Genomic DNA, 22,269 nt, shown 5'->3' on the forward strand with positions numbered 1-22,269 from the left:
AACTTAAGAACGTCCTCAGGAACACAACCCGTCAGTGGTTGGACGGGCAATAATGTTGTTCTTTCCTTAAGTCTCGGATGCTCTGGGTCCTACAACATACTTTACAACAACCAATAAATTAAAACTCAACCTGAAAATCTTTGATTAATTTAATGGAGGGTTACTTTAAGTTACTTATAGTTACTTTAAGTTACTTATAACAGGTTCATACCAATAATGTTTTAGTGCCAGATCATCGTAGCACAAACACACACACATATATCAGAATCCTAGATAAAGAACTATAGCTGTAATGATCAGCTAAAATACATCCACAACATGTACAGTACATGAGATTATATTTTTTGGGGGTTGAAAAACAATTGTGAATGATTCATATGGACTTATTTTATTATGGTTTTCATGGACAATAATAAACAGCCTAGTTCCCTACGTCACTATCGGTATACTTGTCAATTTCTGCCAGCAGTAAGTCACATTTCCCAATCATGATATTCACGGACTCCTCAAGAATTTCAAAACTCTTCAGTGCACTGTGTGATTCTACATAAACTGAAATGAAAGAGGAAAATAATCAATAACTATAATTAACTTTCTTTACTTTTAAGATAGAAAATATGATATCAGACATAAAAACACTTAAGAACAGTTCCAAGAAATGTTGTCCAAGCCTCGTGAGCTTTAACTTCTATGAAGGTCAAATTATTTTCTAAAATAATATTGTATATGAATTATTATTAACCCCTTAGCTCACAACAAAATTTTCTAAGCATGACTCATATTTTTAAGGTTTGAAATAGTTTCTTATAGGGAAATTAAGCCGTAGCTGGTAGTCTGATATATGAATGGTTAAAACGTCATTGGCGTTCCTGGTCGACTCGTACATAATATGAACGGGACGACCAGGAAAGCCAATATATGGTCCTTAATAACATTAGTACATGAAAACAGGAATTTTCTTCTGATGGATCCTATGGTTGTATTTTGATATCTGACAACCACCATCCACCACACCCATTAACTCTCATTAATTTGAGTAATGTTAAATACAAATTGGAGAATTTTGAGATTAACAATATTTGTAACCAGGTGAAATGGTTGGGTCAATATTTATTGACTTGAATATGGTGGACACCAGCTGTCCTTAGGGTCTTGATCTAACTCTTCTTTACTGTACATATTAGACTTATAAATAATTACAGTATTTCTTAGTCTGTACTCACCCAAGGATATGAATTACATGAAAGATCTTGGGAACTTCATGTTTTCTATGTGGTTATCACCATATACAGGGAGGCGCGCCGCACGCACGCGCACACGCGCACACACATGCGCACACACACGCGCACACACACGCGCACACACACACACGCACACACACACACACACACACACACACATATATATATTTTCATATACATGTAGATCCGCGATTTTTCCTGCAGGATTTTATAAAAAAAAAAATATATATATATATATATATATATATGTATGTATGTGTGTATGTATGTATGTATGTATGTATGTATGTATGTATGTATATATATATATATATATATATATATATATATATATATATATATATATATATATATATATATATATATATATAGTATATATATATATATATATATATATATATATATATATAAGCACAGTATTACCTCACTTAACGTGTTTCACTTAATCTGCTTTATCATATAATGATGTGCTCGCCAGAGCTGAACTTTCACTTAACACGGATTTTTTCCACATATACGCGGTGAGTGTCCGGCTCGAGACGCTATTTTTAGATTTGCCCCACCCGCCACCCTGCCTGACTGCCTGTTTTAGCTCATAAAATTCATACAAATTACCCGGCCAGAATATAATTTATATTGCTGGAATTCTTATAATTTGGTGATCATTTTGAATATAAACATCATATATTTTGCATTAGACATACAAATTTTAGATAAAAATTTTTCTCTGGTAACTATGTTATCTTTTGTGCAAAATATATGACATTTATATTCAAAATATTCCTGGTCTTACAAGGAATCCAGCAATGTCAATTATATTATCCTAACTTTAGTTTGAGGTATTATTTATTACAAAAAAGTTAAGTATTCTGGTTTGCCCACACATCTCCTTGGGACGGTTGGTGGGGGGTTCGGGGGAGGGAGGGACCGACCGACCATCTGTTACCCGTGAAGAATATTTTTTTTTTTTTATTAACTGAAGATATTTGTTTTAGCTCATAAAATTCATACAAATTACCCAGTCTGAATATAATTTACATTGCTGGAATTCTTATAATTTGATGATCATTTTGAATATAAACATCATATATTTTGCATTAGACATACAAATTTTAGATAAAAATTTTTCTCAGAGTAACTATGTTATCTTTTGTGCAAAATATATGACATTTATATTCAAAATATTCCTGGTCTTACAAGGAATCCAGCAATGTCAATTATATTATCCTAACTTTAATCTGAGGTATTATTTAATACTAAATGTTAAAAACTCTTGAAGGGAGGATTGGTGGGGGGTGGGGGGGAGGGTTGGGACTGACCGCGCGGTTGGAAGAGGGGGGGAGGCAAGGTGGGGTACTTTGATTGACAGATAGTGTCGTGAAGATTATTTTTTTTTTTATTAACTGAAGATATTTGTTTTAGCTCATAAAATTCATACAAATTACCCGGTCAGAATATAATTTACATTGCTGGAATTCTTATAATTTGGTGATCATTTTGAATATAAACATCATATATTTTGCATTAAACATACAAATTTTAGATAAAATTTTTTCTCTGGGTAACTATGTTATCTTTTGTGCAAAATATATGACATTTATATTCAAAATATTCCTGGTCTTACAAGGAATCCAGCAATGTCAATTGTATTATCCTAACTTTAGTTTGAGGTATTATTTATTAAAATTTAGTGGTTTTCCCCAAAAAATTTCTCAGAGAGGGAAGAGCCGGCAGTGTAGTGTGAGAGGGGGAGGGAGTTGAGTCCATTATTTGAATGGACATTAACTTGGCGACTGTATTTCTCTATTTCTCTTAAGTACTAATTGTGTGCATGTACCATCATAAAATTAAGATGTTATTTTTACTACAACATAGGTATGTGCCTTCAAAAAGTGGAGTTTGGGGGTCGGGCCGGTTTCTATTGGAATTAATCCCATATGTTCTGTTGTTCACTTAACACGGGACCCTCTGGGTTCTATTGACGCGTTAAGTGGGGTACAACTGTGTATAATATATATATATATATATATATATATATATATATATATATATATATATATATATATATATATATATATATATATATATATATATATATATATATATATATATATATATATATATATATATATATATATATATATATATATATATATATATATATATATATATATATATATATATATATATATATATATATATATATATATATATATATATATATATATATATATATATATATATATATATATATATTATATATATATATATATATATATATATATATATATATATATATATGTATATATATATTTGGGTGGTGTTGAGGGTGTGTGTGTGGTGGTGTTGGTGGGTGTGTGGGTGGTGGTGTTGGGGCAGTGTGTGGGTGGTGTTGGGCTGTGTGTCGGTGGTGGTGTTGAGGTGTGTGTGTGGGTGGTGGTGTTGGGGCGTTGTGGGTGGTGGTGTTGGAGGTGTGTGTGGGTGGTGTTGGGGGTGTGTGTGGGTGGTGGTGTTGGGGGTGTGTGTGGGGTGGGGTGGTGGTGTGTGTGTGGGTGTGTGGTGTTGGAAGGTGTGTGGGTGATGTTGGAAGGTGTGTGTGTGATGTTGAGGGCGTTGTGGTGTTGTTGAGGGTGTGGGATGATGTTGGTGATGTTGGAGGGTGTGTGTGGGTGATGTTGGAGGGTGTGTGGGTGGTGGTGTTGGAGGGTGTGTGTGGGTGGTGGTGTTGAGGGTGGTGGTGTTGGAGGGTGTGTGTGGGTGGTGGTGTTGAGGGTGTGTGTGGTGGTGGTGTTGAGGTTGTGTGGTGGTGTTGGAGGGTGTGGATGGTGGTGTTGGAGGGTGTGTGTGGGTGGTGGTGTTGGAGGTGTGTGGTGGTGGTGTTGAGGGTGTGTGTGGGGTGGTGGTGTTGGAGGGTGTGTGTGGGTGGTGGTGTTGGAGGGTGTGTGGGTGGTGGTGTTGGAGGGTGTGTGGTGGTGTTGGAGGTGTGTGGTGGTGTTGGGGGTGTGGGTGGTGGTTGGAGGGTGTGTGTGGGTGGTGGTGTTGAGGGTGGTGGGTGGTGGTGTTGAGGGTGTGTGTGTGGGTGGTGGTGTTGGAGGGTGTGTGTGGGTGGTGGTGTTGGAGGTGTTTGTGGGTGGGGTGTGTGGTAGTGTTGGAGGGTGTTTGTGGGTGGTGGTGTTGGAGGGTGTGTGGGTGGTGGTGTTGGGAGGTGTGTGTGTGGTGGTGTTGGGGCGTGTGTGTGGGTGGTGGTGTTGGGGCGTGTGTGTGGGTCGTGGTGTTGGGGACGTGTGGGGTGGTGGTGTGGGTGGTGGTGTTGGAGGGTGTGTGGGTGGGTGTGGAAGGTGTGTGGTGGGTGATGTTGGAGGTGTGTGTGGGTGATGTTGAGGGCTGTGTGGGTGTTGGTGGAGGGTGTGTGTGGGATGATGTTGGTGATGTTGGAGGGTGTGTGTGGGTGATGGAGGGTGTGTGGGTGGTGGTGTTGGAGGGTGTGTGTGTGGGTGATGTTGAGGGTGTGTGGGTGGTGATGTTGAGGTGTGTGGGTGGTGGTGTTGGAGGTGTGTGTGGGTGATGTTGAGGGTGTGGTGGGTGATGTTGGAGGGTGTGTGTGGGTGGTGATGTTGGAGGGTGTGTGTGGGTGGTGGTGTTGGAGGGTGTGGTGGTGGTGTTGGAGGGTGTGTGGGTGGGTGTTGGAGGGTGTGGATGGTGTTGGAGGGTGTGTGTGGATGGTGGTGTTGGAGGGTGTGTGGGTGGTGTTGTTGGTGGGTGTGTGGATGGTGGTGTTGGACAGTGTGTGTGTGGGTGGTGTTGGAGGGTGTGTGTGGGTGGTGGTGTTGGAGGGTGTGTGTGGATGGTGGTGTTGAGGGTGTGTGTGTGGGATGGTGGTGTTGGAGGGTGTGTGTGTGGTGTGTTGGAGGGTGTGTGTGGGTGGTGGTGTTGGAGGGTGTGTGTGATGGTGGTGTTGAGGGTGTGTGTGGGTGTGGTGGTGTTGGAGGGTGGTGTGGATGGTGGTGTTGGAAGGTGTGTGGGTCGTGGGTGTTGGAGGGTGATGGTGGTGGTGTTGAGGGTGTGTGGATGGTGGTGTTGAGGGTGTGTGTGTGGGTGGTGGTGTTGGAGGTGTGTGGTAGTGTTGGAGGGTGTGTGTGGTGGTGTTGGATGGGTGTGTGGGTGTGGTGTGTTGGTGGGTGTGTGTGGGTGGTGTTGGAGGGTGTGTGGATGGTGGTGTTGAGGGTGTGTGGGTGGTGGTGTTGAGGGTGTGTGTGGGATGGTGGTGTTGAGGGTGTGTGTGGGTGGGCGGTGTTGCAGAGTGTGTGGGTGGTGTTGGAGGGTTGTGTGGTGGTTGGGTGTGGATGGTGGTTGGGTGTGTGGATGGTGGTGTTGGAGGGTGTGTGGGTGGTGTTGGAGGGTGTGTGGGTGGGTGTTGGGTGTGTGGGTGGTGGTGGTGGGTGTGTGTGGGTGGTGGTGTTGGAGGTGTGTGTGGATGGTGGTGTTGGAGGGTGTGTGTGGGTGGTGTTGGAGGGTGTGTGTGTGGTGGTGTTGGAGGGTGTGTGTGGGTGGTGGTGTGGGGTGTGTGGGTGTGGTGTTGGAGGGTGTGTGGGTGGTTGGTGTTGGATGGTGGTGTTGGGGTGTGTGTGGATGTGGTGGTGTTGGAGGGTGTGTGGTTGGTGGTGTTGGAGGTTGTGTGTGTGGGTGGTGGTGTTGGAGGGGTGTGTGTGGGTGGTGGTGTTGGAGGGTGTGGTGGTGGTGTTGGAGGGTGTGTGGGTGGTGTTGGAGTTGGTGGTGGTGGTGTTGGGGTGTGTGGGGTGTGGTGGTGTTGGAGGGTGTGTGTGGATGGTGGTGTTGGAGGGTGGGTGGTGGTGTTGGAGGTGTGTGTGTGGGTGGTGTTGGAGGGTGTGTGGGTGGTGGTTGGTGTTGGAGGGTTGTGTGTGGTGGTGTTGGAGTGTGTGTGGGTTGGTTGGGTTGTGGGGTTGGTGTGTGGGTGGGTGTTGGGGTTGTGGGTGGTGGTGTTGGGGTGTGTGTGGGTGGTGGTGTTGGAGGTGTGGGGTGGTGGTGTTAGGGTGTGTGGGGGTGGTGGTGTTGGAGGGTGTGTGGGTGGTGGTGTTGGAGGGTGTGTGGGTGGTGGTGTTGGAGGTGTGTGGTGTGGTGGTGTGTGTGGGTGGTGGTGTTGGAGGGTGTGTGTGGGTGGTGTTGGGGTGTGTGGGGGTGGTGGTGTTGGAGGGGGTGTGTGTGGGTGGGTGGTGTTGGAGGGTGTGTGTGTGTGGGTGGTGTTGGAGGGTGTGTGTGTGTGGTTGGTTGGTGTTGGAGGGGGTGTGTGTGTGTGGTGTTGGAGGGGTGTGTGTGTGGTGTTGGGTGTGTGGGGTGGTGGTGTTGGAGGGTGTGTGTGTGTGGGTGGTGGTGTTGGAGGGTGTGTGTGTGGTGTGGTGTTGGAGGGTGTGTGTGTGGGTGGTGTTGGGTGTGTGTGGGTGTTGGGTTGTGTGGTTGGTTGGTTGGGTTGTGTGGTGGTGTTGGAGGTGTGTGTGGTGTTGGGGTTGGGTGGTTGGGTGTGTGTGGTGGTGTTGGGGGTTGGGGTGTGGTTGGTTGGGTTGTGGGTGGTTGGGTGTGTGTGTGTGTGTGGGTGGTGGTGTTGGAGGTGTGTGTGTGGTGGTGTTGGAGGGTGTGTGTGTGTGTGTGGGTGGTGGTGTTGGAGGGTGTGTGTGTGGGTGGTGGTGTTGGAGGGTGTGTGTGGGTGTGTTGGAGGGTGTGCATGGGTGGTGTTGGGTGTGTGTGGGTGGGGGTGTGTGTGTGGGTGGTGGGGTGTGTGGGTGGTGTGTGGGTGGTGTTGGGGGTGTGTGTGTGGTGTTGGAGTTGTGTGTGGGTGGTGTTGGGGTGTGGGTGGTGTTGGGGTGTGTGTGGTGGTGTTGGGGTGTGTGTGGGTGGTGTTGGGGGTGTGTGTGGGTGGTGTGGGGGTGTGTGTGGGGTGGTGTGGAGGGGTGTGTGGGTGGTATTGAGGGTGTGTGTGGGTGGTATTGAGGGTGTGTGTGGGTGGTATTGGGGTGTGTGTGGGTGGTGGGGTGTGTGTGGGTGGTATTGGAGGGTGTGTGTGTGTGGGTGGTATTGGGTGTGTGTGTGGGTGGTATTGGAGGGTGTGTGGGGGTCGTGTTGGGGGTGTGTGTGTGTGGTGTTGGGGGTGTGTGGGTGATGTTGTGGGTGGTGTTTAAGGTAAGCCATGAATAATGTTTCAAATGTTTCTATGTACAAATTTTTCTGAGGTGTCTCTGTAGGTGTGTGTGTATTAACAGAATTAATCTTGATTTAGCAAATTAGTTTATTAAATCGAGTGAAAAACAACAGAAAAAATTTATTTCCGCTAAATCAAGAATTCGTTATATCGGATTCCATTATATCGAGAGTATACTGTATCTTGAACCATCATCCTTGGGCATCAGAGTCAGAGCTAGTCTCCTCATCTTGTCTAATTCTTCAATGTTTGTACAATCATTATTTTCATTTTTATCATTACAACTTATGACAAATGGGAAAATGTATTTGGGATGCACCAAAATGTGGAGTCTGTGTAGGCATCATGGTGCATGTGCTTACGTGTTAGGCTGTCACTGGCAAGGGGGTATAAACGTGTCAATTGTTACAGAAATATGTAACTGTAAGCGCTCACGGACATGTACAGGTCTGTGAAAACAAGTACATTTATGGCCCAAGTAAACTCCACATTTTTTTTTTTTTTAAATGAACATACAGGGTACTCTAATTGGTTATGTGCCATATTTCTATTGCCACTTTTAAGGATGCATTACAGTACAGCTCCTCTCCGACTTACGACCTACTCGACTTACAACCACTCACACTTACGACCTGCCTCAGTCGTACCAAAATTTTGTCAAATTACGTATTTTCGATTCCCAACGTCAGTAAACAGACAAAATTTTTGTTTGTAATTCACTTTAAAATGGCTGGCAAGATTAAAAATGAGAGTTTTGTGGTGCTGAGAAGAAAAAGAGACACCCATTTTAGATTTTCTATGTATTATTTAAGCATTTTCGACTTACGACCTGGATTTGGGTCCCTAACCCCGTCGTAAGTTGGGGAGGAGCTGTACTTCATAATAATTTGGTGATTGTAAAAAACACATAAAAGACTTACAAATAACATGATCTGTTTTCCTTGTCAGCTTCACAGAGTCTTTGATACTGTCATACTGGAACACATTTCTGGAACAAGCATCATTGCGGGCATCGTTCACTCGTGCTACTTTCTTCCCTGTAAACCAAGTAGGATCCATTAAGAGTAGTTAAAGTAAGAAAATATAGACACGGTTATGTGGTGCATTGGAGAAAATAATTATAATTTAAGTTGTATGAGCATGGTGTTAAATGGTTTAAGGAACTTTAAAGTAAAGAGCTAATGTGTGAGAAGGTGAGTAACCAAGGGGAGATCCAGGAATATCAAAAAGGGGGTCCAAAAAGTTGTGAGTGGGGGGAACATGGCAAGCACAACGAGCCCACCCAGCTTGTTGAGGGCATTTTGAAGCCATGTGCACTTGATATTAGGAGATTTTCTGAGGTCAGTAGTAATTACTTTTTACAATACAAAAATGCCTGAGTACAATACTGCAATAAAGAAAAGGTTTTGGAAGTTTCTGATGAAAATAGACCCCCCCCCCCCCGGCTGGTAACAGTAGATTTATGTTTCCTCTTGATTCCAACGACACTAGAGCGTGGTGGGAAAAAGTCTTAGAAAAAAAGTAGGGGTTTCAGGGATACAAATCAGGTCCAGGGTTATAAGGGGTGTTTGTTTTTTTATTTGGGTCCTAAGTCAAACACAATTTGTGAAGTGTTGAGTTAAATAAAATAATCTTGAATTACACCTAGTGAACTTAAAATTTTATTGGTGAAACTACTGCACCAAGCATGGGTCCCCTGAAAGGTGATTTCTCCTCTATCCCCACTTCCTTCCCTTCTCCCTTCTCCTCCAGCCCCACTTCTAATTCCCATCATCATCATCAACCAGGAGCCTTCTACATACACACCTCAAAGTAAGTATACTTTACTGCATTTTTTTTTTACTTTGTATGTACTTTTCGGTGAGCTGGAACTAATTACCCAATATCCCATTGAAACAATGGATTCGGTTAACAAAATTTTCGGTTTACGAACGACCCTCTGGAACGAAATGCGTTCGTTAACCGAGGGACCACTTTGTGTGCGCACGCACGCAGTCACACACAGTAAGTCCTCGCTTAACGTCGGGGTTACGTTCCTGAAAACACGACATTATGCGAAACAACATTAAGCGGATCAATTTTCCTTATAAATAATAGATAAAATAAGGGAGTTAAGTTCCTGAGCCTCTCTTCGCCCCATGAAATACATTACATATACAGAAATTCAAAGCTCCTTGTGTGATGCCCAGTGAGGTGCTTGTATGCATTACTATAAAGTCACATTCATTGACATTTTATAAGAGAAAAACTTAAAACTCCACTACATGGCATAAATAAATACCATTAGGTAACTTTGGTTGGCTGGCAGGCTGACCCAGCCGTCATAATACATCACCTCCCCCTCCGACTTCTGGCAAGATTGAAGGTGGTTTAGGGTTAAAGTTTTTATCTTAACAGAATATAAATTACATTGCTGGAATCCCTTCAAGACAGCGAATAATATGAATATAGACATCATATAACTTTTGCACAAGAGATAAATATTTTAGTCCTTTAGTGTAGTACTGTACATGTTTTTTCAACTTATTTTTCGGTAGATATAGCAACTTTCTTAATTTATTTTTACTCATTTACATGCACACGCCATCCTAAATACATATTATGAAAAAGGTAAATGAAATATTTGTCCTTAGGGAGAGGGTGATGCACCGTAAGAAGTAGTCCGAGACGACACAAACGACTTCGTACCGAGTCACCGGGGCGTTAAACGAATTTTTGGTCTCTAAAGTTTAGCAACGTAGTACCAAAACAACGTTAAACGGGCCGACGATAAGCGAGGACTTACTGTATTGTAACAATGTCATGTGTTTCCTGCCACCTGAGAGTTCCCGCCAATTTCAAACCAACAGTATAAATGCCTTAGGCCTGTCTTCAACCAATGAGGAGGCCTATGAGGCATGATGTCAAGAAGTTGTCCCTCTGTGTCACTCAGTTTGAAAAAGTCAGTCTGTGTTGGAATTGTATTAGCCCCTTAGTTCTTATATAAATGTCAGGGCAGTACATTGGGTTTATAATCATATCACCCCCTGTAACTTTCTACTGGCTATGAGGTGACATGGTCACATCACGTGATGGGTAAGTTGCTTGAGGCGCAGCCCTAAGTCTGTTAAGGTCAGCATATAAAAGCCGGTTGCCTGCGGCATTGTCACTCAACCCCTCACACCAACCGGACGTATTTAGAAGAGCTATTTAATATAGCCTCTGTCCTCATTTAATACTCATAGCTACAGTGATTAAGTTATGGTGATATACACTTGGAACCAGGGCCAGCCTTAGGAGGTGCGGGACCCAATCGGGAACAATTTTGGTGGGCCCCAGGTTCCCAGCCAAGATCTGTAGAATCATAGAAATATAAATAAAGTCTATTATAGACTTCAGTGACTTCATATTTTAGATATATGGTTTACCGTATATCTCGGCTTATAAGACGGAATTTGAACATTAAAAAAATCTGCCCAAAGTTAGGGGGTCGTCTAAACCACCAAGTATAAAATTCTTACCTCTTAAATATTGTGGTTTAGTGTGTCAAGAGTGGTGATGGAAACATCGTAAGCCACTCACAAGGTCTTACCACTAATTATTTTATACTGAAACTTACGTTTGGCAAGCTGGATTCAAATTAAGATTACCGGTATATTAAAATAATAAAAATGTATTATAAACCTGTCTAACATACCGTAAAAGAGAATTATACCCCTGTAATAAACACAGCTATCATCACACACCCCTCCCCACGCCCCCCCATTTGCCAGTGAGGAGACAAGAAAGGGAAAGTGACCGCGAGATTGGGCTATTTTTAGCCGTGGAGGTGGTCAGTAATGCATATCGGTATATTTACTGATAATAATACTTATCTCCTATAAATAATTAATTTAAAATGTATTTTTTTACAAGGAATATTCAGTAAATGACTGCATTAATTCTTGAAACTACTGACAGTTAAATACAGACGCTTAAGTGACGTCACTAGTGTTTACACTACACCAGCTGGTAACATTTTATGCCATTACTTGAAGTGAATTGGCCTTATTTTAAGTAACTAACCATAAATAAATACAAAAAGTAAAAAAAAGATCAAAAGTGAGAAATAATATACTGTATGTATGTTGTGTTGTCAAAGTTAGAGGAACAATTCAAACTGCAATTGTGTGTAAATGAGGCAGAAAGTCAGGTCAGCGCTGAACCTGGGACTTGGTCACAATTTTCGTGATGCCATATGGCAGCAGGGTCTACCATTAGACAACACATTATGCTTCCAATATCTTCCCAGGCGGTAGTATCTACCTGTTTGGTAGCTGCCTACTACCTACACAATTTTTAGTAATATTACTTTGATACATGATAAATTAGACAAACAATGAAAATAAACATCAAATTTAATTACCAAGACGCTTCCCATTGGCAGCTGTAAGAAGAGGGGGAGATGGGCTATTTTTATCCCGTCTTTGTGTCTGAAGTGGCCAGTAATACCATATATTTACTGATCATAATACTTACCTCCTATAAATAATTAATTTAAAATCTATTTTTTACATAGAATATTCAGTAAATGACTTTTAAATAAATAAACAAATAATTCGGTAAATCTATTTCAAGTAAATGGAAAATAAGCAAACAAATGTTATTTACCACGACCCTTCCCTCTGGCTCAGGGTGAGATGGAGGGGAGATAAAGAAGGCTATTTATAGCCCGTCTTTGTGTCTGAAGTGACCAGTACCATAATGCACCATAAATAATTCATTTAATATATATATATATATATATATATATATATATATATATATATATATATATATATATATATATATATATATATATATATATATATATATATATATATATATATATATATATATATATATTTTCTTCACACGGTAACAGATGGTCGGTCGCCGGTCCCTCCCTCCCTCCCTCCCCCCCACCCCCCACCAACCGTCCCTACTAGATAAATGTGTGGGAATACCAGACTGTTTACCTTTTTAGTAATAAATAAGAAATCAGACTAAAGTTAGGATAATATAATTGACATTGCTGGATTCCTTGTAAGACCAGGAATATTTTGAATATAAATATCATATATTTTGCACAAAAGATAACATATTTACTCAAGAGTAAACATTATATCTAAAATTTGTATGTCTAATGCAAAATCTATGATGTTTATATTCAAAATGATCATCAAATTGTAAGAATTCCAGCAATGTAAATTATATTCTGGCTGGATAATTTGTATGAACTTTATGAGCTAAATAAAAAAATTATACTTCACCCGTGTAAAGGGGTACACCCACCGCGGAATGTGAGCATCCTGGGTTCTGGCAGGGCACCGTGTAAACGTGGAAACGTGGAATGTGGGACCGCGTAAAGTGAGGGTTGACTGTACAGTATTTAATATTAAAATGAAAAAATAGCTATAAAAACAATTAATACACCCGTAATGTACTGGCTGGCATCTCGTCCCTACTCCCGCATCCAAGGTCACCACTCCTCCCAACTCGCTCCCTCCTCCGCCTCCTCCACCTCCACTACTGCCGATAACAAACACAAATGTTTTGTGAATAACTGCACCTCCACTTCCTATGTACAGTACTGAACTGTACTGTGCTGTACATTTTTACAAACAATAAACATGGCAAGAAAAGCTATTAAAAAAAAAAGATAAAAACTTCACTTTACTGTACAGTTCCTATCCTCAGCGACAGGACGGGGGTCATTGGGCTCATCGTCACTCAATTCCATAACGGGTGGTGAAGTGGGGGCGACGGTGGATTCAGCTGCTTCCTCAATGCCGCCAGTGATTGGTGTTAAATCTCTCCTTCGGTGATCAAAGAACATGGTGATGGGGAGTTGTCATCTCTTTCATTCATTTCTTCCATGATGTTTTTGTATGGAGCGAAAACGTCATCCATCCCTCGCATGAATTTCAGGGCACGCACCATGGAGGGGTCCATACTATAGGCCAGGTTTTTCAGTGCCTCAATATTCCTGGTCATCTCCCCCAACTTCTCCAACGTTATTTCTTTCCCTTTCGCTTCCTCTTCCTTGCCAGAGTCTACTAACTCCTGTAGATCCTCCTCGGTCAGCTCAGTGTCGTGCTCTTCAATTAGCTCCCTAATCTCGTCCTCTGCCATGTCCCGGAAGCCTTCAGCAGCCACTTGCCTTGACAGTGCCAGGGTCTTTCTGAATATTTTCATTAAAATCCATCAAAATCATTTTCCTTGTCATCGTCTTAAGCACCAAACAGCTCCTCCCAGTCTTCTCCTTGAACAGGGCTAGAGGGTACGTGTTTTTCAAATCGTTTTCAATTAAAAAAATGTTACAGCACATGTATACTGTATTTTACCTAAACTGTGCCTGAATGAATATATTCTCAGAAATAAATAGTAGTTTTGCTGAAACGTGATGTATTTCAATGTAAAATAGGATAAAATACATGACGAAAACAAGAGACTTTACCTAACCTTCCGATGTTCAAGATTTGTTACTCGTTTTTTTAGTAGTTTTCAGTTAAAATACTCTTATATTAGTGATATTCTATTCATACTGTGCTTGATACAATACATTCACGGAAATGTAATATTTTTGCAACTACAATGCTGATGTCAACACAAGCGTGGTTACAGCGAGACTGACTGAGTGAGGGAGAGCTATGCGTGTGTGTGTGAGGTTGCGGGAGCGGGCAGTGTCCCGTGTTCGGTGCCGCGCGCGATTTGAATGTACTTCAATTACTTCAATGTACAGAATATTCCTCCGGCGGGGCAATCCGCGTATTTGCAAATCCGTGAATGCTAAACCCGCGTATGTGAAGGGCCGACTGTATATTTTTCAGTGTTAAGTGGTTGTATTTGGGGGCCTGGAACGGATTAATCCTATAACGAACGAATGCTATAACGAACAAGGTTCTAGAACCAATTAGATTCGTTATAGCATACCCCACTGTATGATTAACTACTTGATTCCAGTATATATTGCATTTACATGCACAAAATCATGTTTTCCCACACAAAACCACTTTCAATAATTGTATGACAAAACTTACTTAGAAAATAAAATAAATAAAATAAAAAATTGTAAAATAAGGGTGCGTCTTATGCGGTGGTGTATCTTATATGCCGGCAAATACGGTGAGTTTTTTTTCTTTTAACAGGGATTAGCCAACCCGGGCACAGGTCACTGACCCACATCAGGGCCTGGGGGTAGTAGATATTATTATTATTATTATTATTATTATTATTATTATTATTATTATTATTATTATTATTATTATTATTATTATAATAATAAATAATAATAACAATAATAAAAATAAACTATTATTATTATAATAATTAATAAAAATTAATAACAAAATACTAAAAATAATAACCATAAATAAATACAAAAACAAAAAAAATAAATCAAGAATGAGAAACGATATGTACATTATGTATGTTGTGTTGTCCTAGTAAGAGAAACAATTGAAACCCTGCAATTGTGTGTAAATAAGGCAGAAAGTCAGGTCAGCAACCTGGGACTTGGTCACAATTTTTGTGATGCCATATGGCAGCAGGGTCTACCATTAGACAACACATTATGCTTCCAATATCTTCCCAGGCGGTAGTACCTCCCTGTTTGATAGCTGCCTACTATCTAATAGACAACACTCACCATCATCACCAACATTCACCATCATCACCAACACCCACCATTACCAACTGGTGTTTACAGGATGAGAACACATTCAACTGAGGTAACAGAGTGGCGACCTACAGGCTGGCAGAATAATCAAAGGCGCTCTATACGTTAGTAACACATACAGTACTTGTTGGCTGGAAGTTGTGGGGAGGGAGGGAATGATGCCTAATAATGATCACTACACTGCCAGGCACAAGTGAACAGGTGATATGTTTTTATTATGGATTTTCAAAAATTTTCATTATTTTCTAGTAAAAAATAGCTTGGGTCACAAATACAGTGGTCCCTCGGTTAACGAACGGTTCGATTAACGAAATTTCAGTTAACGAATTACAGGTAGTTCTGCTATAACGCGATAGTAGTGTTCTTGTAAAACATCGTGTTACAGAAATTCGTGTAATAGAAATAACAGGGCTTATGGAGAAAATAGGGTTAGGTGCAGATTACTCCAAATCGAAAAAAAATTTCGTAGTTAGCCTAACACAGATAGTGTCCTTGAAAAATATTTCTTTGTTTATTTACTATAGATATTTGTTTTAGCTCATAAAATTCATACAAATTACCCGGCCAGAATATAATTTACATTGCTGGAATTCTTACAATATGATGATCATTTTGAATATAAACATCATGGAGTTTGCATTAGACATACAAATTTTAGATCTAATGTAATAATTTGGTTTACACAAAGCAAATATTTTATCTTTTGTGCAAAATATATGAAGTTTAATTCAAAATATTCCCTAACCTGCAAGGAATCCAGAAAAGTCAATTATATTATCCTAACTTTAGTCTGAGGTATTATTTATTACTAAACGTTAAAATCTAGTGTTTTCACCCAAACATTTCTCAGAGAGGTAGGAGTTAGTGAGCTGGGAAGAGGGGGGGGGGGGATTTGAGTCCATTATTTGAATGGACATTAACCTGGAGACTGTATTTCTCTTAAATATTAATTGTGTGAGCATACCATCATAAAACTAAGATGTTATTTTTACTACAACATAGGTATTGTGTTGGAAAAAGTGGAGTTTGGGGGTCGGGCCAGTCTCTATTGGAATTAATCCCATATGTTCTGTCGTTCACTTTACGCGATTTTCACTTTCCGTGGTACCCCGTGGGTTCAATTGACCACATAAATCGGGGTACTACTGTACTAAATTTTTTTCGATTTCGAGTAATCTGCACCTAACCCTATTTTCTCCATAAGCCCTGTTATTTCTATTGCGCGAATTTCTATAACACGATGTTTTACAAGAACACAACTATCGCGTTATAGCTTTACTGACTGTATATGATATCACAATCTAAAGGTAGGAGAATTTAATTTGCATTGTTGGAATCCTTGCAACACAGCGAATAATTTGAATATAAACGTCATATATTTTGCACGAGATAAAAATTTTAGCCCTCTGTAATAAAATTAATTAGAACATGTCAGTTAAGCAACATTTTATAAGAGAAAAACTTAGTCACTCTTAAGGACAGATAAATAAATAAGCACTAGACCTTGGCATCAACTGTCAAACATATCACCTCACCTCCCCCCCATCTTCCCATCAGCTGATTGCTAGTAAACAGACCATTTCACGTCCCATAATTTTAGCTGTGTTGATTTATGAGTGTTTGTTTTAGCATTAAACTACAAAAAACAATGTTTTGTTTATTCTACGAGATGAGCTGAGGTGCATCTGGGTAGACTCTCAGTCTTTTTTAGTATTTTGTGTTTCTCTCAAGTACCAAACTAAATTATTCCATTTTAACAACACTTCGATTTAGTGCGAATTCGGTTTACAGCGACCTCTCTTGGACCATATCTTGTGTTTTATCGACGTTCTACTGTATGTGGAAATCAGTCATATAAAGAGCAAGCGCGTCAGGTAAGTTGAAAGCTACTGGGTAAATTTTTTTACGCAAGGAGGAGAGCGTTGTTTGGCTGTGAGCGTACATGGATATGTTAGTCTCACTGGCGGAGAGACTGTAAACAAGCATGGCTGCTGTCGGCAAGTCCCAAGTGTTGTCTTGTAACTCTGTTTTGTATTATGGATTGTCATAATTTTGTTCTATATTAAAAAATATCTCCAGAGGACCAAAGAGCTTTATAATAAGTCAATGTTATGCTCGGGTATTACCGTAGTTATCTGTGATAATTTGGATACAAATGGCAAGTTATTTTTTATTTAGCGGACCTGAATCCGTAATACATGAGCCGAGTCTGAATGGATCAGAGTGCCCGTTAAAGCCGAGATCCATTATAGACGGCGTCCGTTATATAGGGGTTTACTGTACATCCATTATTGGACACTTCTGTCTTCCTGTCAGCTATGCTTTGCTCTTATCTATAGCCACAATAAACACTTTTCCTTTATTCCAGATATCCAAGAAGAAGTAAAAAAACAAGGTAGCTCCCAACATACCTTCTGGGGTAGTAACAACATTGATTACTCCAGAGGAAAAACACTTTTGAAGCAGTTCTGCCTGTTCACCTTCCACTTCTCGTGTTAATTCTATCTCAGGCAAGAGACGATACCAAGCCAACCCTGGCTGGAACTTGGCATGGTCACTACCAATACCTGTTAATATGAAAGTGAGGATAAGAATTTATTGATCATCAAAATAAGGTAGCAATGCCAAAATGTAAATCATTAAAAATATCTGGCAGGATTATAAGACTACATTACAACAGTTACACAGCTAAATAACCCATTTTCAACACAATAAGCTATATTTTGGTAGCTTTGGTAAAATACTTAAAAGATAATATTATTATTAAATTTACATATACGATATATGAGGGCAACATTAAAACATGAAAATGTAAAAATTAACCTGTAAACTGCCTTGAGTGTGAGAATGGAAGTGCTATGTAATAGAAGACAAAGCCATAAATTATGAATTGTGAAATTAATTTAGCAATGAATGATAACTTCACTCCACCTGCTGACCAGCTACTTCTCCCAGTGTATTGTTTCTAAGGCTAGCTGGTATATATTGACGGATTTTACTACATAAACAGCCAATTACCATCTACCTTTAACAGCATAGGCATTCAAATGGATCTCATGTCCAGCATTCATCTTGGCCAATAAAATATCATCATGAAGGGGCTGCATACTGGTTTCCTGGAAGATATCGGTCTGGTTACCTAGAGGGACCCACTTCAGACTTGATGACAATACTGAAAGAAAACAAAATGTTAGATTCACAAACCTACTGAAAGAAAACACAATGTTAGACTCACCATTTTTCATGTTTGCATGGGTTAGCCTCCCTGTAGTTGGTTATATTCTCCACATGCCTAAACCATCTCGGCCTACCTTTATGAAAAAAATTATTACTACTCCTAATACCCAGATGCACCTCTTAGTTTTTCCAGCCTTGCTCATGCCACATGACAACCTACATACCCAGGGCACTTAAGAGTCAGCACTGCAGTTTGTCATCCACTCCACTGCACCACTTGTGAGCTCACCTTCCACACTCACTGCACCTCTTGTGAGCTCACCTTCCACACTCACTGCACCTCTTGTGAGCTCACCTTCCACACTCACTGCACCTCTTGTGAGCTCACCTTCCACACTCACTGCACCTCTTGTGGCCTCACCTCCACACTCACTGCACCTCTTGGGAGCTCACCTTCCACACTACCCTGCACCTCTTGGAGCTCACCTTCCACACCACTGCACCTCTGTGAGCTCACCTTCCACACTCACTGCACCCTTGTGAGCTCACCTTCCACACTCACTGCACCTCTTGTGAGCTCACCTTCTCCACCACTGCACCCCTTGAGCTCACCTCCACACCTCACTGCAGCCCCTTGTGAGCTCACCTTCCACACTCACTGCACCTCTTGGAGCTCACCTTCCACACTCACCTGCACCACTTAGAGCTCACCTCCACACTCACTGCACCTCTTGTGAGGCTCACCTTCCACCACTGCACCTCTTGTGAGCTCACCTTCCACACTTCACTGCACCTCTTGTGAGCTCACCTTCCACACTCACTGCACCTCTTGTGAGCCTCACCTTCCCACACTCACTGCACCTCTTGGAGCTCACCTTCCCACCTTACCTGCACCTCTTGTGAGGCTCACCTTCCACTCACTGCACCTCTTGTGAGCTCACCTTCCCACACTGCACCACTTGGGAGGCTCACCTTCACCTCCTGCACCCTGTGGCCTCACCTTCCCTCCCTGCACCTCTTGTAGGCTCACCTTCCCACCTCACTGCACCTCTTGTAGGCTCCTTCCCACACACTGCACCTCTTGTGAGCTCACCTTCCCCTCCTGCACCTCTTGTAGGCTCACCTTCCCTCACTGCACCTCTTGTAGCTCACCTTCCCCTCACTGCCTCTTGTGGCTCACCTTCCACACTCACTGCCTCTTGGGCCACCCACACTCACTGCCTCTTGTGAGGCTCACCTTCCACACTCCTGCCTCTTGTGGGCTCACCTTCCACACTCCCTGCACCTCTTGTGAGCTCACCTTCCACACTCACTGCACCTCTTGGAGGCTCACCTTCCCACACTCCTGCCTCTTGTGAGCTCACCTTCCACCTCCTGCACCTCTTGTAGGCTCTCCCACTCCACTCACTGCTCTTGGCCCTTCCCACTCCTGCACCTGCCCTCTTGTGAGCTCACCTTCCGTGAGCTCCTTCCACACTCTGCACCTCTTGTGAGCTCTCACCTTCCACCTCACTGCACCTCTTGTGGGCTCACCTTCACACTCCTGCACCTCTTGTGGCTCCTTCCACCTCCTGCACCTCTTGGCAGGCTCACCTTCCACACCACTGCACCTCTTGAGCTCACCTTCCCCACTGCTCACCTTCCCTCCACTGCACCTCTTGTGAGCTCCCTTCCCACCTCACTGCCTCTTGGAGGCTCCTTCCACTCACTGCACCTCTTGTGACTCACCTTCCACACTGCACCTCTTGTAGGCTCACCTTCACACTCACTGCCTCTTGTGAGCTCACCCACTCCTGCACCTTGTGGGCTCACCTTCCACTCCTGCACCTCTTGTGGCCGTTAGGCTCACCTTCCCACTCCTGCACCTCTTGTGACTCACCTTCACCTCACTGCACCTCTTGTAGAGCTCACCTTCCACCTCACTGCCTCTTGTGAGCTCACCTTCCCACTCACTGCACCTCTTGTGAGCTCACCTTCCACACTCCTGCACCTCTTGTGAGCTCACCTTCCCCTCCTGCCCTTGGCAGCTCACCTTCCCACCTCCTGCACCTCTTGTGGCTCACCTTCCACTCCTGCACCTCTTGTGAGCTCACCTTCCACCTCACTGCACCTCTTGAGCTCACCTTCCCCCTCACTGCACCTCTTGTGAGCTCACCTTCCCACCTCCTGCACCTCTTGTGAGCTCACCTTCCACACACTCCGCCCCCTCTTGTGGCTCCACCTTCACACTCACTGCACCTCTTGTGAGCTCACCTTCCACACTCACTGCACCTCTTGTGAGCTCACCTCCACACTCTGCACCTCTTGGGCTCACCTTCCACACTCCCTGCACCTCTTGGCAGCTCACCTTCCATACTTGCCCCTTGGGGCTCACCTTCCACTCCTGCACCTCTTGGAGGCTCACCTTCCACACTCCTGCACCTCTTGGCTCACCTTCACACTCCTGCACCTCTTGTGAGCTCACCTTCCACCCTGCACCTCTGGCTCACCTTCCCTCCTGCACCTCTTGTGAGCCCTTCCCTCCTCCCTTGGGCTCACCTTCCACATCCTGCACCTCTTGGCTCACACTCTGCACCTCTTGGCAGGCTCACCTTCCCACACTCCTTACCTCTTGTGAGCTCACCTTCACCTCCTGCACCTCTTGTGGGCTCACCTTCCCACCTCCTGCACCTCTTGTGACACCTTCCCCTCCTGCACCTCTTGTGGCTCTTCTTTGTCCTTCCACTCCTCTTGTGAGCTCACCTTCCTCCTCACCTCTGCCACACTCCTGCCTCTTGACTCACCTTCCACCTCCTGCACCTCTTGTGGGCTCACCTTCCCACACTCTGCACCTCTTGTGGCTCACCTTCCCACCTCACTGCACCTCTTGTGAGCTCACCTTCCTCCTGCACCTCTTGTGGGCTCACCTTCACCTCACTGCACCTCTTGTGAGCTCCTTCCACACTCCTGCACCTCTTGAGGCTCACCTTCCACACACTCCTGCACCTCTTGGAGGCTCACCTTCCACACTCACTGCCTCTTGAGCTCCCCCACCCTCCTCTTGTGGCTCCCCACACTCACTGCACCTCTTGGCAGGCTCACCTTCCACACTCCTGCACCTCTCTGGCTCACCTTCACACTCACTGCCTTGTGAGCTCACCTCCACACTCCTGCACCTCTTGTGAGCTCCTTCCCTCCTGCACCTCTTGGGAGGCTCACCTTCCCACCTCACTGCACCTCTTGTGGGCTCCACCTTCCACACTCCTGCACCTTGTGAGCTCACCTTCCCCCTCCTGCCTCTTGTGAGGCTCCTTCCACACTCCTGCACCTCTTGTGAGCTCACCTTCCCCTCCTGCACGCAGGCTCCTTCCCTCCTGCACCTCTTGTGGCTCACCTTCACCTCCTGCACCTCTTGTAGTCCCTTCCTCTCTTGTAGGCTCACCTTCCACACTCACTGCCTCTTGTGGGCTCACCTTCCACCTCCTGCACCTCTTGGGCTCCTTCCCACTCTGCACCTCTTGGGGCTCCTTCCCTCCTGCCCCTTGGGCTCACCTTCCCCTCCTGCCTCTTGTGAGCTCACCTTCCCTCTCTGCACCTCTTGTGGGCTCCTTCCCACTCCTGCCTCTTGTGAGCTCACCTTCCACACTCTGCACCTTGGGCTCGCCTTCCACTCCTGCCTCTTGGGCTCACCTTCCCTCCTGCCTCTTGTGAGCTCACCTTCCACACTCCTGCCTCTTGTGGCTCACCTTCCACCTCACTGCCCAGGCTCACCTTCACCTCACTCACCTCTTGGCTCCACCTTCCCTCCCTGCACCTCTTGTGAGCTCACCTTCCCTCCTGCTGCACCTCTTGGCAGGCTCCTTCCTCACTACACCTCTTGTGAGCTCACCTTCCACACTCACTGCACCTCTTGTGAGCTCACCTTCCTCTTCACCTCTTGTGAGCTCACCTTCCACACTCACTGCACCTCTTGTGAGCTCACC

General features: G+C 43.5%; 1 protein-coding gene across 1 annotated transcript in view; it reads right to left on the bottom strand.

Annotated features, from left to right (window-relative positions):
- Positions 1-367: 367 nt before the first annotated feature.
- Positions 368-22,269, bottom strand: part of LOC121863604 (DNA-directed RNA polymerases I and III subunit RPAC1-like) — an 85,806-nt gene continuing 63,904 nt past the window's right edge. The window contains exons 5-8 of the mRNA XM_042362332.1: positions 18,156-18,302; positions 17,542-17,697; positions 8,373-8,489; positions 368-552 (exon numbers count right to left, since the gene is read on the bottom strand). Coding sequence (XP_042218266.1) covers positions 422-552; positions 8,373-8,489; positions 17,542-17,697; positions 18,156-18,302 — 551 coding nt within the window. The 3' untranslated portion in view covers positions 368-421. The remainder of the gene's footprint in view (positions 553-8,372; positions 8,490-17,541; positions 17,698-18,155; positions 18,303-22,269) is intronic.

Source organism: Homarus americanus, unplaced genomic scaffold, assembly GCF_018991925.1.
Source record: "Homarus americanus isolate GMGI-L3 unplaced genomic scaffold, GMGI_Hamer_2.0 scaffold41366, whole genome shotgun sequence".
NCBI lineage: Eukaryota > Metazoa > Arthropoda > Malacostraca > Decapoda > Nephropidae > Homarus > Homarus americanus.